Here is a 19,733-nt window from a genome sequence, read left to right on the forward strand (position 1 = left end):
GACGGACTCAGGAAATAGGTATTTCCTAAAGCATTTGTTAATTACTCCTGCCCACTTGACTGTCTTCTCGCTCTAAAATTTTACCGCAGTGGTTCTCAGCTGGGGTAGGGGGCAGGGGGATGATTTTGTCTCCAGGAGACATTTGGCAATGTCTAGGGACATTTTTCTTCGTCACAGTTTACTGAAGAGTGCTGCTGGCATCTAGTGGATAGGGACCAAGGATGCTGCTAAAGCATCTTGCAGTGTACAAGGCAGCCCCTGCAACAAAATTTACCAGCTCAAATAATGCCTTTATGTGTGAAAATCTTGTCTCCCCAACAAGATTGTGAGATCAAGTGCAGTGTCATATACTTCGTTTACACTCCAGGAAAGCCAGCCTCACTGTGGGCACAGTGGTGAGGGCTCTGGATGTACAAGGTGGCGAGGTAGGATGGAATACTTTCCAAACAATGAACTTGGCCTTAGTGGTGTAATGACTAGCAGCTGAATTTCAGCCCTGTGTAAAGCTGAAACGGTTTGTGGCTGCATTCAGGCCTTGGAAAGGACTTGGCTATTCTTGGAGTGTTTCTTGTGTATAACATCCTTTCCCATAAGACTCTTGAGGCATCTGATTATCCTCAATCTCCATTAGGTGCTAATGATATGAGCTCATGTTTGATAGGGTCCTTATTTTAGCATTTTGCCCCCAGGTAGAGCTCCTCATCCTTCAGGGCAATTTGATCACTAGCTGGTTATCAGAGGTCAACTGTCCAGGTGACATCTGGGACTACCTTAGGAGCCCCAAAGACATGCAAATGTTGGATAAGAGAGGGGGTTGGATAGGAGGTAGCGTTAGGTAATGATTCTGAACTTACCTGGAGCTTCTCGATCAGAGGCGAGCTCTTCACCTTGACTTTAGGAGGGTGGTTTGCATTGGGCGGTGACTTCTATAAAAGCAAATGGACCAAAACAAGCAAATGAGTGAGGTGAAGGGAGGTGGGGCTCTGGCTGGAGCCCAGAAGCCACAGTTGGAATAAGAGGAGAAGAAAAAGTTGGTTTTACCACTTCATCACTTAGCTTCAGGAGCTCACTTACCTCCTCAGGTCCTGGGCGTGGCAGACTCCCCTTCCCCTCTCCCTCACCCTACCACTAACAAGACCACTTGAGTCTATGGATCAGAGCAGGAGGATGTCTGAAACACAGGAGGCCTCCTGTTCCAGGAAGAATGCCTTCATGGTCGTTATGAGGGAACAGACTATGTCTGAGGGGGGCAAGATCTTCATCTCATGACCTTCAGCAACGTGAGCCAACAATTGGAGGGGATTTCAAAGAGAAAGGGCACAGTGACCATCCATTCTGTTTGTCATCAACATAAGAAACCACAGAGCTGGAGTGAAACCTGACAGAGGTATACTTGAAATTCTTCCCTTAAACTAATAATATTTTGGAAAACCCCACCAATAGTGTTGTTTATAAATTATCATATTCCAAAACACTGACTATTCATTTTGATTAAACAGACATTTATTGAGTATCTCCTACATTCCAGGCATTGTGTTGGTTACATAAAAATGAATATGATTGAGCGCCTGCCCTCTGAAAGTGGTCAATGTCTAAGATATATATATGTGAATATATGTGTGTATACACACACACACACACACACACACACACATATATATGTTCTGTTAGTTGGGATATTTTTGTGATGAATGTATGTCAGGAATCTTGCCTGGCTTTGGATTTTATATTATCTAAAAAGATTGACTCCTTCCTGTTTTGTGTAAAATCCCTACAACTTGATTCTAGTTCCACAGCTATATTGATCCTCAACAGGTAGGAATGATGACAGTGATGATGATGATGATGATGAAGAAAAAGATGACTTCCATGTTGTCGGACAGAGACCAGAGCAGATTTTCCTATAGTTTGGGGACCCTGCTCCTTGCACCCATGTGCTAATTTACTTGAATCATAAGGAGAATAACACAATTTCTTATAAATATTCTGAGATAGTTATTGAGTGAGATGATTGTATTTTAGTGATGGAAGGAGACAGACTCACTCAACTGAACTCCCTGTGACCTTTTTAAGGCCCAGCATTGCAGGGGGAGGTGCTGGAGCATGGGGCAGCCACTGGCTGGGACTCAGGAGCTCCCTTCCTCAGCCCCTGCTAACTCTGGCTTTGACAGGAGCTAGATGGCTGCCCTGGCCTCAGCCTCCCCGGCCAAGACCCAGGCAGGTGGGTGGGTTGCAATAAACGATTCGAAGGCCTCCTCCAGCTCTCAGGTGCCTCTGGCTCCGTGAGTTTACACCATCAGACGTATTTCCAGAGCCGTCAGTCTTTCAAGGAGCCTTGCGTCCACCATGAGAACAAACAGCTTCCAGCCCAAACTCAGTTGTCCTTAATTTCTGGGCTTTACAGTGAAAGTTCATATGAGGCCGCGTTTCTGAAGATACTGTTTAGGAACTGCAGCAACAATTGTGCTGACAAAGCTCACTTTATGTAATACTTTATTCTCTTCCGCAACTGACTAGTATCTTCTGAAGACAGTGAAAATTCAATAAACACAGCCCCTTCATCATAGGACAGTGCTGGGAACCCAGCTCATGCCCTACAAAATCCTTGTTGATTTGAACTGAACTGCAAAGCAGGAAGAATCCAAAAGAGCCGCCAATGCCATTCCTGGGAACAGCTGCAGGTGGCAGTATTTCCTTTACTGTTTAACAAGCAGCGCTTTACTGTTTAACAAGTGGCCGCCGCTCATACAGTTGGTGGAGAAAAGTCAGCCTGACATCTCTCTTTATGTATGTCTATATGTCTATATATGACATTCCTATAATGTCTAGAATAATGACCAGATTTTTCAGATGGGACTGTTTTCCAGCCCTTCTGTGGGCAGGCAAGGAAGGCTCAGTGGCCATATTAAACACTCTTTTGGGTGGGTCCTCCAGAGAAGGGCAACTCCAGGATACCCTGTCGGCAGGGGCTGGCTCCACCGTCTCAGGCCTGTGCAGGCATAGGGAGGGGGCAGGGATGAAGAAGGGATGGGAAGACCCTCTCCGGCACTGTGCATTGGGAACCGAGGGGTAGCCTGACTGGGGCCTTCCCAGGCCCCCAAGGCTCCCGGCACTAGGGCTCCTGCAGGCTGTGCCATGGGAGTCCAGAAGGAGAACTGTGGGCAGCAGCCTCCACAATTTTCTAACCCAGCCAGACACAGCCGGCTGCTCATTTTATTTTTATGTGAATTTCAAGCTCGTGACAAAAAGTCACTGATCTCTGGAAGCAACATCCTTCCCACGTGCAAGCAGCCTGTCACTCCACGCAGGACCTTCCCTCTTAAATCCACCCTCCCATTCATCCAGCCCTTGGCTATTACATGCCATTTAGCTGCTGGTGGTGCCCCATGGGATGGAACATGTAAACGTATTTCTCCCAGAGCCGCTGAACTCCCTCCACTTTTATCCGGCCCCCATCATGTCGGGTTATTGTTCTTGTCCCATTTTACAAAAAAGGAAGCAGGCGCAGCGCAGTGACTTCTCTGGGGCTGAGTCCAGGTCATCAGGGTGCAGCCTCACGGTAGGCACCTAGTGGCCACGGCCTCAGCCTATTGCCTAACGCAGGCTCCAAGCCCTCAGGGTGAAGGTCACAGGAGAAGTTCACCCTCAGTAAAGAGAAGTTGTTGGTATGGTTTTGGTCGGAATGTTGGCTGATGACCCCACGAAGCCCCAGAACCATGATGTCAGCACCTGAGGAGACCCCAACAAAAACGTAGTGTTTTTTAAACTGGGCTTCTTGGGGCGTTCTCATCCCAGAAGACCCCTGTCCAGTTTTGGGGGGGAGTATTCTCAGAGCATATGGGGGCCCCACCCCCTTCCCACTTGGTTGAGAGCAGCTCTGAGTTTCTGCTTTATCTGATGGGCTTCTGCTTATATGCCTTGGGTTGACAAAAAGGTTTGAAAACCGTTGATCGACTCCAAATGTTTCACTTTATAAATGAGAAAATGTAGACACCAAGGGCCTTGCCCAAGTCCACATGGCTATCCAGTGTCTGTCGTCAGGATGCTGGCCCCCAAAAAAGGAAGCAGGGGAAAGAGGTATCACAGTTGGGATGTGGGAATTGGACTGTCTTTGGCTTGCTTGCTCTATTTTGGGGTTGGCCTCCCAGGCTGGACAAGAGAACATGCTAATCCATTTCTGGCGGGGACCACGACCACAGTGAAGGTTCATGGTTTCCTGGGAGGGTGTGGACAAGTTGCTCTTACAGCTACAATTAGATAAATAAGGGTAGGTGAACATGCAGGCCGGGAATCCATTGCTGGCTATGATCTATGTTACCAGAGCCTTTATTATGTTGGTAACATTGGCTATTTATATCTGAGGGCAATGAGGCCTCCTGTGTGCTCTGGTTCTCTTTCAGTGATCCAGAACAATAGCCAGCTTTTTCAAGATACCACAGAAACCCGCGACTCTCTCACACTGCAGTTCTGCTTTATGTGAGTGCAGCCCTCTTTCCAGATGCCTTGCATACATGGAAGATCGTATCAGTCAGACCTGGGAGTCAAACATGACTTTCATGACTCCTGAATCTGGTGTGGTAATACTCTATGGACCCATTCTCTTGGCTGAAATGCGCAGGCTTGAAAAACAGTGCTCCTGTCCTTGAAAACCATAAAGGAGGCTCAGTAAGAGGGAGTAGGAAGGGACCTCGTTTTCAAAGTAAAGGATTCAGGAAGCGTTAAGGAGATTCATCCCTGAATCTGAAATGGAGAAATTCCCTGCACAGGTTTCAAGTCTAAAAGTGTGAATTGCATGCCTCTTCCTATAGAAAGGAGAAAGAAAATCCATAACCAGCATCCTCTGAGCCCCCAGCAACAGCAGCACTTACCTCTTCACCATTCTGGCCCAGCTCTACCCTGGGAGGGAACAGAGAGAGGGAGCAGGGCGGTTTCCTTCTTGTTGGTTTACTGGCTGGTGTCTAGAGGGAGGGCGACAGACAGACACACAGAGAGAAAAAGAGAGAGAGCTAATCAGGCAACAGGGAGGAAGAGGAAGGAAGTAGAAACTGGTTTTAGGAATGTTTAGGGATGTCTGGTGGAGAAAAGAATGAAGGGAGGGATTGCATGTCTTTGAGACTGCCCATTAACTTTATAAACTCATTCTAGTGAACTGTCTACCCATTTTGACTTTCAGGCTCTCTAGTCATTTTCAGACTCTCCCAGTCCTTTCCTGCTGGAGCATCCTCTTTTACTCGTGATTCACTGGCCTGCCTGAAGCAACATCTCACAATGACACCCACACCCAGCTTCTAAGCGCTGCCAGCACCTTAGGTCAATACTATCTCCTTCACCCTTTATGACATTCCTATCGTGTCTGAAATTATGGACCGATTTTTCAGATGGGAAAATAAAAATGCAAAACAACGCACTTAAAAAAGCATGACAATTACACTCTCGTTTGTCCCAAGGGGCCACGATAAACCTCCCCCCACACTGGGGTTCCCTTCCCTCATTTCACTTCTAAGGAGCTCCTCAGACTGTAGGACTCAAGAAAATCTAGCCCAAATCTCTCCAATGCTGCAATGCCCCATTTGACACTGTCCTCTCCAGCAGGATTCTAGAATCCACTGGTCACCGGATCCCCTTCCTTCCTGATCCCTGGCTTCCTATCTGAATGTGCTTCCCTTTCCGTCCTCTCTTTCTTCCCAATTCTCCTTTTGTAATCCACCCTTGCTCCGGATTCCTAAACTTTCTATGCTCCGGGGAGGAGCCTGGTGTGGGGACTTCTTTATTCTGAAGCAGTCCAGGCCTGGCACAGCTGGGCAAGATCTAAGTCTCTATCAGTGGACGACTGAGGTGGACAAGCCCCGGGTTCCAGACCCCCGTCTCTAACAGCAGGGCTTTCAGCTCTCAGCCCTCCTGGCCAGAGGGTAAGCCTCACTCTGGTGGGGAACGGTCCTGCCCAGGCCCAGCAGCATGGCGACATTCCTCACATTCAGAGAGACCCCTCTCTGGCTTCTCTTCCTAATTTGGTAATTACCAGGCCTCCTCCCTCCCTCTCCTCTGGGCCTGACCCAGACTTCCCCTTCCTCCAGCCCCCTCCCAGGAGAGGGGCTCTGAAGCCTCCTGACTCACCTCCTTTGCAGCGGCTGCCTGCTCCCTGAATCGCCCAGCCAGCTGGGCCACCGAGGGGGGCGCCGAGTCGTCCACATTGGCGTTGGTCTCTGCCGGCCTTTCCTGGCAAACCAAGGGGAAGCCGAAGTTAACCAGCAAATATGCACGTGGCACTGCTGAGCATCAGCACCGGGTGCCACACGAGGTGCTTGCTATGCGGCCACAAGCAGGGACACGGCGACAGTGAGGTCTTTTCTCAGCGTTTTGCAATTGGCTCCTGCATTCAAAGACTTAAAAAACCCCGTTCAGTCAACTGCATTTAGTGAATGTTTATAGTGTCCTTGGCCCTGCGTGTGGCTCTGGGGATCTGGAAAGGAATAAAACTTGGTGCTGCCCTGGGGGTGGAGGTTGGAGCACCCAGGGATCTGGGAGGCAGGACAAGGCCGGGTTCCTCATCCCACGGAGACCCAGCCCGGAGAGGGCTCTATCGGTGACAGCGTCTTCCCGTTGTCACATGAGGCTTCGAAAACTGTAGGCTGGCAAAATGCACTGGAGAGAGAGGCCTGTAAGTGTATCTAATGGGATGAGCAAACGTCTTTGATTGAACTTTTATTTATTTATTTATTTTGGCTGCGTGGGGTCTTCGTTGCTGCGCACGGGCTTTCTCTAGTCGCGGCGAGCGGAGGCTACTCTTCGTTGCGGTGCGCGGGCTTCTCATTGCGGTGGCTTCTCTTGTTGCAGAGCATGGGCTCTAGGGCACGCGGGCTCCGTAGTTGTCGCTCTAGAGCGCAGGCTCAGTAGTTGTGGCGCACGGGCTTAGTTGCTCCGCGGCATGTGGGATCTTCCCGGACCAGGGCTCGAACCCGTGTCCCCTGCATTGGCAGGTGGATTCTTAACCTCTGTGCCACCAGGGAAGCCCCTTGATTGAACTTTTGACAAGTATTTTTGTGTCTTGTTTCCCCTACTTAATTGAGTGCCTTGGGCATAGAAATGTTCAGAAAATATTCAAATAACACGAGAGTCAAGTAGCATGGCGATGAGAACCAGACTATCTGGATTCGACCGCTGAGTCGCTCCATCTCCCTAGCTCAGTGACCTTGGGCAAATGATTTTACCTTTCTGTACCTTGACAGGGATAACAGTAGCACATCACTCACAAGGTTGTTCTGTGGATTAAATGATTGACTATACATCTAAATTGTGGGGACAAGGCCTAGGACATAATAAGAGCTTTAGAAGGGTTACTATTACTACGGGCAACGGGGTCCTTCCTTCCAAGAACCCTGCGATGACTTCAGTTATAGGGATTTGCATATTGCATTACTGTTCTCTACAGTGTCCTCACTGAGAGAGGCTCACCCCTTTTACTGTTCTGTTCCTTTTTGCTGTGAGCTTTCTGCAAACTGGTTGCCAGCTGGTTACCATGCCCCTGCTCTACCACCAATGCAACCATTGGTTTCCTGTGGCCTTCCCTCCCCCAAGGTGCCTCTAGGCCCCCTGAAGAGGCCAAGATGTACCCTGGCCACTGTTCACTCCCATGTGCCATTTGTCACCAAGACTCATACGGTGAGTCAGTAAGCACTGGAAACGGCCCCCTCACTTCTGCCTTATTACATGCGGCCTATGGAACCACGCGGTTTTAATGATGTTTTTTAAATGTCCAGTCTCAGAGACATTCGGCTTTGGTGTTTGGTGACCATGATGATGGCATTTCGTACACAGACTGCAAACTCCCTCTCCACTCCCTGTGCTCACGTCTAGCCTGAAACTGGGAGGATCTGGGTAGCAGTCTGCCCGAGAAAGTCCATTTCTGTCTTTCCACGGGGCTCATGGCCTACAAAGACCAAGCATGCTCCACTCCAGCTGCAAGCTTGTATCCCTGTACACCACACACACACACACACACACACACACACTCACATACACTTCCTAGGCCCTCCTTTTTGCGCTAAAAGTGTCTCCAAGCTTTCTGACTTGGGTGCTCCCTCCAAAGGAAACGTCACTGGTCACACCGTGACGCTGCCCCTGGAGCAGGGGAGGTGCACACGGCCGCCACCCACCGCCTCACGTGAAGTTACGTGGGGGCCAAGCTTTGTGAAGGGGGCCAAGCTTTGTGAAGGGGGCTTTGCTTAGAGACAGGAAAGAACTGCTGCAGCCACGGACCTTCGGATCTGCAAACAGGCTGCTCTGGAGGAAAAGACAGGTCCCTCTTTACTGTTTCCTGCTGTAAGTCAAGTTTATTCTCATTCCGGCCTAAACATCAGATGCTGATTTCACATAAGGATGCAAAAGGATTCACCCCTCTTCAAGATGCCAGAGCTCCCGACAGCGCTGGGGCGCATGGGGAGCCCAGTGCCCGCTCTGATTAGTGCCCTACATGTGTCACGCTGGGCGTGGTCACAGGCGAACATCTTGTCCTTGTGATTAATTAATTGAGCTGCTCTTGGCAAAGATGCTGGGCCCATCAGTTTGTCCATCTGTCTAACTTCCCGCCCCCATAACAGCTCAGTCTCTCTGTCCGTTGCTATATACTGCTCGGGTCCTGCTGACAGCGTACTTTACCCTCGGCCCCGAAGGCGCCAATCACTGGTGGTGCAGGAAGATACATTCCAGATAAAAATAGAGCCGTACAGGAATCAGAAACTCCTCCCTAACTTCCCTGTCTCAAAACCAGGCTTGGCAAGGGGCGAGAGAATGACAAGGGTCCTGGAAGCATTTAGGGCTTAAAAGCTGGATTGAAGGAAAGATCATATGTCTGAATTTGTCTTCCTGGAGCCCAGTGAATGGGTTTTCTTTAGAATGTCTATGGACTCCAGAGCTTGCTGAAGCCTGGCAAATCCACTCACTACCAGCACCTCTCCAGATGCTTCTCATCCTATGTTGCAGAAGAATGACTGATTGTTGCCTCCTCTCAGTTGGGCACATCGAAGCCCAGAGAGGGCAAGTAGCTTAGCCAGAGTCACAGAGGAGAAGCCAGACAGAATAATCTGTGAAACACTTGACTCCCACTGCCTGATAATCCAGCAATGGACATCAGTTAAGTAGCCTAATTTGTGAAGGTGCTTTGAAAACTGTAAAGCGATATATAAATAGCGAAACTATTATAAGCCACTGGGTTACGCAGGTACAGCAGAAGAAGCATGGCTTTGGGCATGGACAGGGCACTGTGGCTCAGCCTGTTTGAGGCTTTGCCTGGATTTCTGCCTTGCAGTTCTAGCAGGTACCACTAGTGACCTCCTCCAGTGGTTCAACATCACACCACCTTGGCCCCAGGCAGGTGAAAGTCTCCTTCCGTAGCTCGCTTGCATGTGTTCTCTGTCTTTCTCTCTCTCTCTGTCTCAGCCCTGAGGCTGGTTTGGTAAGGTCTTGCTCCCACCTTGATTGTTCTTAGATCTGAGAATGACTTCAATGTCCCTGCCTAGTCCCCAACTTTCCTGGGAACTCACCCCCCACCCTAGCCTCTCTGGGACTTAAGAGTTCTTTCTCTGTTCCAAAGATGTCCATTAAGTGTTGAACATAGAGCCGGGAACACAGAAAGTCCTCCTCGAAGGGTGCTTTCTTCCCCTCCACCCATCCAACCCGGTTGTGATGTCAGGGTCTGGGCACCTGCTCCCAGAGTCACTGATACCCTAAACTCACCCCTCTCTCGCCTGCATCCACATTCTGGGTCTTGGTCACTGTTTTGACCTCAGCTGGTCCTTTCTTCTTGGGGCCAGTTTCCACATCTTAAATCTGTTTTCTGAACTCATCCCCCTTTGCGTCCTGCTTTAGTTGACCCTCGTCTTTACAGATTGCAGTCCCCCTGACCCCATTCCATCTTCCTGGGCCCAGATCTCGCTTACCAAGCCCTCACTCTCACCGTTCCAGCCTGGCTCTGCCAGCAAGCTTGGAAACCACTCCTGTGGTTCCTGTGACTTTGCCGAGGCCAGAAGAAAATCACCTCTGGTGTTTATTTTCTGTTTCTATGGGACTTTCTTCTGAGAACTGAGGAGCCCCTGTGTCTGGACAGCAGGGAACTTCCCCCTCACTGTTGCCATGCTGAGTAAATACAATTTGGATACTGCTGACCATCCACATAGTGGAACCTTTGTGTACAGGCCTAAATCGGGCTCTACGTACCTCCCTGGCTCTGCCCCTGTTTCTCCATCCTCCTCCTTGGCCCAAGGTCTAAGTATCTACCAGTCTCAGGGCCACGGGTTAGGGAAACAAGGCACCAGGGGAGGCCTCCTCATCTATAGCTTGGGGGAGAAGCAGTGAGAGGGCTCTGCCTGGGGGCCGAGGAACCCCTGCTCTTAGCTAAAAGGAAGATTGTCTTGCTCACCAGAAACAGGCAAGACAAGCCAGAGCCTCAAAGTATAAGGTATGCTTGCTTCTTTGCTCTTCTGGAACTGTAGTGGATTTTAAGACCACTTACCCCCTTCCAATATAACCATACTTAAACCATCATTTGAAAAGGAACAACAGACAGCCTCTTTGGGATGCCACAATGATTCCAGGGTCTTCCTTTACACTTACCTTACCCTTAACTCTTCAATTCCCCCCAATGTTTAACCATTACCACCTGGGGACGATGGAAAGGACAATGGACTAGGAACCAGGTTGGCCCGTCTGACTTACCTACCTACTTAGAGCAGCTGCTATCGGGGAGGCACTGTCCTTACAGCACTTGATACATTTTCTACCACTCCCACAACACCTCTTCTAGAACAGAAAATGGCCCAGAGTTGCTAACTCACTCTTCAAGTTAGCCGGGACATGTGCAGCACCAGCGTTATCTGGATTCCAAAGATCTCTTTCCACACGGACATGCTATATTAACTCTTGACTTTCACGGCAAGAGTCATCTTATTCAGTCTCTCATCAGTGAACATTATTGTCCTAGGCGCTGCGGTAAAGCAGTGAACAAGACAGAGTTCTTGCCCTTAAGGAGTTGCTACTCCAGCAAGGGTAGCGAACAGTAAACACAGAGGCAGATAAACAAGTAAGATAGCGTGTTAAATGCCATGAAAAAGAGGAAATAGGGCACTTTATCTATGGGGGTACAGGCAGACATCTCTGAGGAGGGGTCATGTGAGTTGAAGTCCAGCTGGGGAAAAGATGGGAAGAAAACTGTTCTGAGCAGAAAGCACAGAGAGGAACAAAGGCTAAGGGACAGAGAAAAAGAGAGGTGTGGCAGGGACCTGTTGCATCCAGGAGAGAGGAGGAGAGACAAAGGATGAGAGGCAGTCTGGGGCCCACTGCATGAGGCCCCGAGGACCATGGCAAGCAGTTTGGTTTTTTCTTTTTCTTTAGGTTTTAAATTTTATTTTAGGAAGTGAAATGAACAACACTCGTTCTGGAAGGGGAAAATCAGCAGTTTGTATTTTATTCATCTGGAGGGTTTCGAGGAGGGATGTGACCTGAGTTACACATCAAAAGGCTGTCTGTGGAGGATGGATGAGAGTGGAAGCAGAGGGGCCAGGAGGAAGGTTCTGGAGGTGCTCCAGCTGAGCAGCGATGGTGGAGTGGACCAGGCTTGTAGCAGCAGATGGTGAGAGGGGGTGGATGTGGAGGTAGGACAGCTAGGAATTACTGATGCACTGGGCGTGGGAAGTAAGGGAAATAGGGCAATCAAGGATGACTCCCAGATGTTTGACGTGGACAACAGGATGCATGGGGGTATTTTTTCCTGGGTCGGGGAAGGCTTGCTGGAGAGAGAGATGTGGGTGCGGGTATATGGGGAGTGAACAGCTCTTTCTTTCTTGGTCGTGAACGTTTAAAATGTCTATTAGACATCCACGTTGAGATGCAGTGGAGGGAGTTGAATATGTACCCAAGTCTTGAGTTCAGGGGAGGTGTCCAGGCTGGAAACAAAACTTTGAGAGTCACTAGATAGAGACAGTATTTGAAGTCACAGGAAGGTATAAAACCAGGAAATATAGAACAGGGAAGGGGAGAGGTCCAAAGACTGAACTCCTTATTAGCTGTGTCTCCTTATTAGCACTGAGCTGCCTTTCACTCACAAAGGTGAGAGGACCGCTCCTGTTATCCCAGTGGGAGCCTTACAGACATTGCGGTGCAGATTGCCGCCAGGATGGGTCAAGGCCAGAAGAGTTCTTTGGCTTAGATGATAGAGGATAAAACCCTGGAATGCCACGCGAAGGAATAAACCTCGTGTCCTCCATCTGTGCTGTTGGGTCATGTATTCATCACTTCTTGAGCATCTGTAGACACTGCAGGAGGCACTGGGATAACAGTGATTGGGGGAGTGGGGGTGGTGGCGTGGAGAGCAGGTGAAAAAGAAGAACGACAACTAGACAAGGCAGAAGAGAAACAGGTACACGTGAACGCCGATCGACTATTTCACATAAGACCAAAAAAGTCCCAAATATCCCCTACCTACCCACTTGTCGGCTTTAAGAATCTGAAAATGGCAGGTCCTTGGCCTCTGCGATTCTCTCCCAGGGAAAAACCCAGGTAGGATGCTCTGCTCACACAACGGATCCACAGGCCATGCCCCGGGTAGAGTGTCCCTCCGTGGGACCTCCAGTGCTTCCCACTTCCTCCCAGGATGTGGTGCTGCAGCCCAGTGGCCTGGACAGGGTTCAGCAGCCCTCAGTCACTGGACACCGGCCTGACCGCTTCAGTGGTTTTAGAAGCAGGGTAGCCCACAGCCTCAGATGCCTGGCCGGCCAGCCAGGTGGCGTCAGCGGGTTTGGTAGCGGTGGCACAGGCAGGGTTAGCGTCCAGGTACATCCCCAGGTAACAGCAGGGACAACAGAGAAATGGGAGGAAGATGTTCACTCTGAATGTCATGGTAGTGTAGGACCTTATCAATGAAATCTCAGCGATAACGTATGTGAAATTTCTCTGTGAAACCTGTTAACTGTTGTATAAGCGTAAGGATAAAAATTTATTTTGAGTCTGACGGGGTTGCGGATACACAGGGACCATATGACAGGAGTGGAAAGAACAGCTAATTCAGAATCAGATCTGGGTTTCAGTCTCGGCTCTGACGTATACTGGGTGGACCTTTCTGAGCCTCAGGATTCTTGTTGGTACATGAGATTATTAACATCCATCAGCCTTTGCCCCAACCCAAATTGCAACATGTCCCCTGTAGTCTGGAGGCTGCACCACCCATCTTCCATGGACAGCAGGAGGTAGCCAATATCCCCAGAGTCCCCACAAGATTCAGAATCAGCCCTGTCTGTGCCGGGCATAGTGCACAGATGATGGGGTTATGGTGCTGTATTTGGGGCAGGAGAGCACAGAGCTCAGGCTTCGAGCCAGACTGCCTGGGTTCAAAGCCAGCCTCTGCATATACTCGTTCTGTGGCCTTGGACAAGTTGCCTAACTTGTTTGTGCCTCAGTTTCTATTTGTAAAATGGGAAGAATACACCAAGGGATGCCCAAGGTCTCATCTAGTCTACCCTTGCCCTTCCATTCTCTCTGGGGCACAGGTCTCCCAGAGGGAGCCCCAGCTGGCTAGGCTGTGCTCCCTGCTGCTTCCTGCCACTCTTAGTTCAGGAGTGGGCCGTCACGAGTCAACCATTGGTGGGCTACACTTAACAGGCACTTAACAGACATTCCATTCCTGAGCTCTCAGACCAGCCCAGAGAAACTGATGTGCGTACTAACTAGCAATTAAAAAAATAATAAAGCTAAGTTTAATTTTATGGCTTTTAGGGTCATGACATAGGTCATGTCCCCTCTTCCTTCTCCTCTACCCTTCCATCTCTCTTCCTCCTTCTTCGCCTGATTATGGTTATTGCTATTATTTTATATGCTCTCCTGCCACCTAATTCAGGGAACTCTCGGAGGCTTGCCGGTAAGGACGCTGGCTAAGTCCTGAGCATGGACTTGGAGCCCTTTCTCGTGCCACCTTGGTCAAGTCACATGAGCTAGTGAAGCCTCAGCTTCCTAATCGGTACAATGGGAACAGCACCTGCCTTGCCTTCCTCCTGGGATAGTTGTGAGGCTCTAAGGACACAGTGAATGATAGCACACTGGAGGAGAGGTACACAGAGATGGGCAGGAATGGATACTGTCTGCACCCCTGAGTTTATGGCCTACTGGGGAATAGGGGCAATTAAGCAAGTATTTAAAGTATGATGGGTCAGCCAGTGTGGAAGGCAGAATAATAGCCCCCAAAGATGTCCACATCCGAATCCTGGAACCTGTGGATATGTTAGGTTACATGGCAAAGGGGAAGTAAGGGTACAGGTGGAATTAAGGTTGCTAATCAGCTGACCTTAAAATAGGGAGATTGTGCTGGATTATCCAAGTGGGCCCCATGCAATCCAAAGGTTTCTTAAAAGTGGGAGAGGATGGCAAAGGAGTCAGCGTCAGAGTGATGGGATGTGAGAAAGACTTGACACACTATCACTGGCTTTGAAGATGGAGAAAGAGGCCACGAGCCAGAATGCAGGCAGCCTCTAGAAGCTGGAAAAGGCAAGGAAGCGGTCTCGCCCCCTGAGCCTCTAGAAGAAAGGCAGCCCTGCTAACACCTTGATTTTAGTCCCAGTGAGATCTGTTTTGAACTTCTGACCTCCGGAACTGTAAGATAACAAATTTATGTTATTTCAGCTGCAAAGTTTGTGGTCATTTGTTGCACTGGCCATAGGGAACTAAAGCAGTCAGCAAGTACTGCTGAGCACCCACCAAGGGCTCTGAGCTCTGGGGAGGTAGTGCTAAAGGAGAGAGAGTCCCCACTCTCACTGGAGCTCAAGTTCCAGGGGACAGACAGGCTGTGAACAGATAAGCAAGTGTATGTGTAGTACGTGATTACTGATAGGTGCCATGTCAAAGGAGGCCTCCCCAAGGAGAAGCAGAGGGAGGTGACATTGAGTTCAGGATGCTGTGACTGGAGAAGGACAGGGTGAAAAGCACAGCAGGGGCACCCAACCTGGCCAGAGGCATCCAGGAGGGCTTCCAGGAGGAACCACCAACCTGGCCAAGCTTGAAAGGTGGGCAGAGTTGGTCACTCTCCCGCTGAGGGAGCTGCATTTGAAGGTTGCAAGGCCAGGGGCATCTCTGGGAACTACTAGAAGTCCCTAAGCCTGGTACAGGGCGTGCAGCATGAGGGGCAAGATGAGGCTGCAGAGGAAACAGAGGCCAGAGCAGGCAGGGCCCTCTAAGCTGGGACCCTGTTCTTAGGGCCATGCAAAGTCATTGGAGGGATTTTAGCAAAAGAGTAAAACCACTGGATTTATTTTGATGGTCCCTTTGGCTGCAGTGCGGGTGGGGAGACCAGTTCAGAGGCCACTGCTGTTGTCATGAAAGGTAAAAAAATGAGCAAATTGACAACCCACTGCCTCCTATTGAGTTTTAACCACTGGACCACCAGGGGAGTCCCTTCTACTGCCTCGTACGGAGGGTGGATCCTGGCCCCCAAAAGTCCTTTCACTGACCTGAGCCTCCTGTTGGGTCCGGATCTGCCAAGGGAGCTGGGAAGAAGAGTGTAGAGGACAACAGGAGGGGACGGGGCAGCTGAGACCCTGAGGAGTGGACAGGGTCAGCCACTTGTGGGGGAAATGGCCACTCTGAAAGAAACCTCTGATGATGGGGTGACCAAAAGGGTTTTGATGAACAGGAACCTCTGGTCACTGATTTACAATTGTTAGCTGTGTCGTATCATTATGATCACTTCCTGCAATCTGCAAATCTTCAGTAGAAGTTCTACTGAAAGCAGCAGCTTTTTATTTGTGGGTGCTTTTGAAAGGGGTACTGTGAGAATCAAAAGTGTCTATGGCCCACCATTGGTAAAGGAATGCCTTCAGCATGAAGAGGTTATTGATTCAACCATTCAGTAGATATTAATGAGCCCTACACATGCCAGGGATTCCCAGGGTGTTTAGGTCTCCTAGGCTTATAGGAGAATGGAGAACAAGGATCCAGTAGAGGCAGAAAACTGGGACCAAGGGTGACCATGAGCAGATAAGTCCATCTGGGAATTAGTAACTATCTTAAGGATGGCTTAGACATAGGGTTGGAGCCAACACTCTGTAGATCTCTGGAGTCTGTGAGACTAGACAGAATGGTGGCCTGAACTGGGGTAGGGTCCATGGGGATGAAGAACATTACTAGGACTCAAAAGCAACTTAGGGGCTTCCCTGGTGGTGCAGTGGTTAACAATCCGCCTGCCAATGCCGGGGACACGGGTTGGAGCCCTGGTCCGGGAAGATCCCACATGCCGAGGAGCAACTAAGCCCATGTGCCACAACTACTGAGCCCGCGGGCCACAACTACTGAAGCCCATGTGCTTACAGCCTGTGCTCCGCAACAAGAGAAGCCACCACAAGTGAGAAGCCTGCGCACTGCGACGAAGAGCAGCCCCTGCTCGCTGCAACTAGAGAAAGCCTGAGCATAGCAACGAAGACCCAACGCAGCCAAAAATAAATAAATAAATAAATAAATAAAATAAAATTTAAAAAAAAGCAACTTAGGAGAAGGATTGACTGGAAGTGGTGACTGACCAGGTAGGTGCAGGGAGGAGCCAAGACGCTGCCCAGGTTTCTGGCTCTGTCTGCTGGGTGGACAGGGGTGCCATCCACAGAGATGGCGAGCCCCGGGGAGAGCATGGCTGGGAAGAGAGAGGCAAGAGGTGGCGAGAGAAGGGAAAGATGCCCAGAAGGGGTGAGTGAACAGAGCAGAGGGTCCAGGACAGACCCTTGAAAGACCTGCTTGGGATTTCTAGAGTCAGATGAACCTGGGTTTGAAACTTGGCTCCTGTTACAAGGTGATGGCCGAGTCTGAAGACAGGCAGGGTGAGTGGAGGCTGGGAAGGAGATGGAGACGGTGCTGGGACAAGGGGGCAGAAGCAGCGGCCTCGTGGTCCAGGCGGCGCACGCACAGCCATCTTCCTCTTCTCCTTCCTCCCCCCACCAGTGGACGTGCAGGGGGGGAGGTTCAAATTCAACCCTGTCAGTCTGGCAGCCTCAGAGCAGCTAATTTTTTTTTTTTTTTTTCTTTTTGTTCTTTTTAGGGTAAAGGGGAAGAGTGTGGAAGAAGTGCTTCTGCATAGTTAGCATAGGTGATGCAGAGGGATTCACTCACCTAGGCCAACAAGTGAATCTACAATCTGCTGGCTCTTCAAAGAGAGCACAGAGACTCCTGTCACGTGCTCTCTTGTGCTGGTTAGTCCTGTAATAAACCTGATTTCATCGCGAGCCCCTCTGACTCCTGGGGTTTGCTGCAGCCAGAGGACTCCCCAAGAATATCCTTCCCTGGGGGCCATTTCTGCCTCCCAAGCAGGAGTGACAGTGAGTGTGTCCTGAGGTCTGGGACATTTGTCCTTCGTGCCACAGCAGAAAGCCCAGGCATACCTTCTAAGATTAGAACAAGTCGCCCAAGGACCAGGGCCTGCCTCCCAGTCAGCTGCAGCCTCTCCTGTTACAGCGGCTCCTCTTCACTCCCTCCCCTCCTCCCTTGCAGTCTGGAGCTGGACTCTTAGCAGGAAGCCCCTTGGGATGCTCTGTGGGTTGGGTCGCCCTGGGCAGGGTGCGGTGCTGGGTCCCCTGCTCCTTTTTCTTTTACCACATCTTGGATTCATTCATTCATTCATTCATTCTTCCTGTACTCCAGGCCCTGCACGAGGATATAGCTACGAACAAGATGATACAGACTCTTTTCATGATGTAAGTTACAGTCTAGTGAGGGTAATTGTTCAACAACCATCATTATTTTTACCCCAGTTTATTGTTTATTAGGGCGATAAATGTTGCAGAGGGAAAGGACTAGGAAAGCAAGTGACAGGGGGACCCGACCCAAAGATGTGCCATTTAAACTGAGATGTGAAAGATAAGTAGAAGTGATCCAAGCAAAGTGTGTGTGGTAGGGAAGGGAGCGGGGGGTAGCCAAGGGCATTCCAAGTAGAGTTTACACAAAGGCCTGGAAGTGAGAAGAGCAGGAGGGGTTTGAGGAAATAATAGAAGGCCAGTGAATGTGTCAGGGAACTCAGGGAGCTTATCAAATACCCAGGGTTTTGCAAGCTTCTTTCTTTCCACTGTAAGCACCATCCCCTAACCCATTCCCATATTAAATGCTCAAATGCCGGTAAATGAATGAATGAATAAATGAATGATGCCTCAGTAAACCAACACCAATGGGCTGACATTGTGAGGGCTTGATAAACATAGATCAGGGCCTTGAAGTAAAAATGGAAACAAAGTGTCAGCCAGGGTTGGCTCTAGGCATACCAGGCTTGAATAGTTAGTCCAAGGTCACTGGAATATAACTAGAGGGCAAAGAATGAGACCTTCTCTGATGAATCCAATACCTAACAGTCTGAGCCTCCAGACTCTACTTGGAGCTAAGAAATGCATTATAATTTCATATTCCCATCCCTGGGTATATCTGTCTTCTCCTCTAGTTTTAATAACCTAATCTATCTTAAAACATGACCTATCTAAAAAATACTTTAAATGTGTCTATTTCTTTATCTAGAATGGTTGAATCTCTCTGTTGCCTGCTGACTTTCAGACACATTTTATCAAGGAGGCACTGAGGCACAGGGAGGCATGGGTTCCCTATCAGGGTAGAATGGTGTGGAATGGTGTCTGCCCAGGATCTGAAATCCACATCTCTGGTCTGTTTCTGCAGCTGTCCTCAGACACCAAGGCTGTCTGTCCTTCCCTACCTTGCTTCCCCGGGATGCTCTAGGCAAGAGTCCATAATCTCCAGTATATCAAAGAGGCCCCATGCAAAGTACAGGACAGGCTCTACCTGCCTTAGAAGCTGACTCACTGGGATGGGGCCAAAAGGTTCCTGAAGCAGTTATTCTACTTATCTTTCCCATCTCCTCTTGCCACACCCTCCAAAGGAGAGAGAAGAAAAGAAAACCACCAAGCTGAGTTAAGTTGCTTCACTTGAAAGGTCTACTGGGCTTTATAGAACAAAACAGCTGACTGGGAAGGGTGGGGCGGAGGGTTGACCTGCAGGTTAGCCTGCAGAGGCTTGTAGATGGCCTGATCTCTCTTTTCCACCTGTCCTTCCCTCTGGCTGCTCCCTTTGGGCCTGGGGCTGATTCACAGTGGGAGTGTCTCCTCCAGGTACTGACTGAGAGCACTCTAGGGTCAAGAGTCCCACAGGAGTCCAGACCTGCTGAGCTGCTCAAGTCCCCTCTGTGCCCAGCATCATCCCCCTACTGGGTGATTCTATTTACACCTACTACCATTGCTCAAATGGCTGTCTTTAGAAACTGGTTTTGAATTAGTAATGGTAGCCTTTTGTCACGTATTTTCTCAACAATAATAAAGCAGCTAATTTACTGTAAGTTTATTGTGCTGGGTACTATGTTAAGATTATCTCTTCCAGTCCTCACCACATCTCTGTGACATGGGTTTCATAATCACTTCCATTTTACTCATGAGAAAACTGATACTCAGAGAGCTCAAGTAAGTGGTCCAGGATTGCACAGCTACTAATGGTGGGTCTAGAATCCACTCTCAGATGGTCTATGAAGGCCTGTGTTCCGAACCACAATGCTACATGCCTCCAGGAGCCAAAGCATTTGAGAGTCCACATTTTGGGGTTAAAAAGTGCTCATCAAATTCCATAATAATAAAACAACCCAATAAAAAAAGGGCAAAGGATCTGAACAAAGACTTCACCAAAGAAGATATATGAATGGCTAATCAGCACATTAATCAATAAACACA

The 19,733-nt window shown here is 49.4% G+C and overlaps 1 protein-coding gene across 2 annotated transcripts in view; it reads right to left on the minus strand.

Annotated features, from left to right (window-relative positions):
• Window positions 1–19,733, minus strand: part of RCSD1 (RCSD domain containing 1) — a 65,745-nt gene that overhangs the window by 12,815 nt on the left and 33,197 nt on the right. The window contains exons 2-3 of one of the 2 annotated variants that reach the window (XM_061185761.1): window positions 6,115–6,216; window positions 855–926 (exon numbers count right to left, since the gene is read on the minus strand). In XM_061185761.1, coding sequence (XP_061041744.1) covers window positions 855–926; window positions 6,115–6,216 — 174 coding nt within the window. The remainder of the gene's footprint in view (window positions 1–854; window positions 927–6,114; window positions 6,217–19,733) is intronic. The other variant, XM_061185763.1, reaches the window with a different exon arrangement.

Source organism: Eubalaena glacialis, chromosome 3, assembly GCF_028564815.1.
Source record: "Eubalaena glacialis isolate mEubGla1 chromosome 3, mEubGla1.1.hap2.+ XY, whole genome shotgun sequence".
NCBI lineage: Eukaryota > Metazoa > Chordata > Mammalia > Artiodactyla > Balaenidae > Eubalaena > Eubalaena glacialis.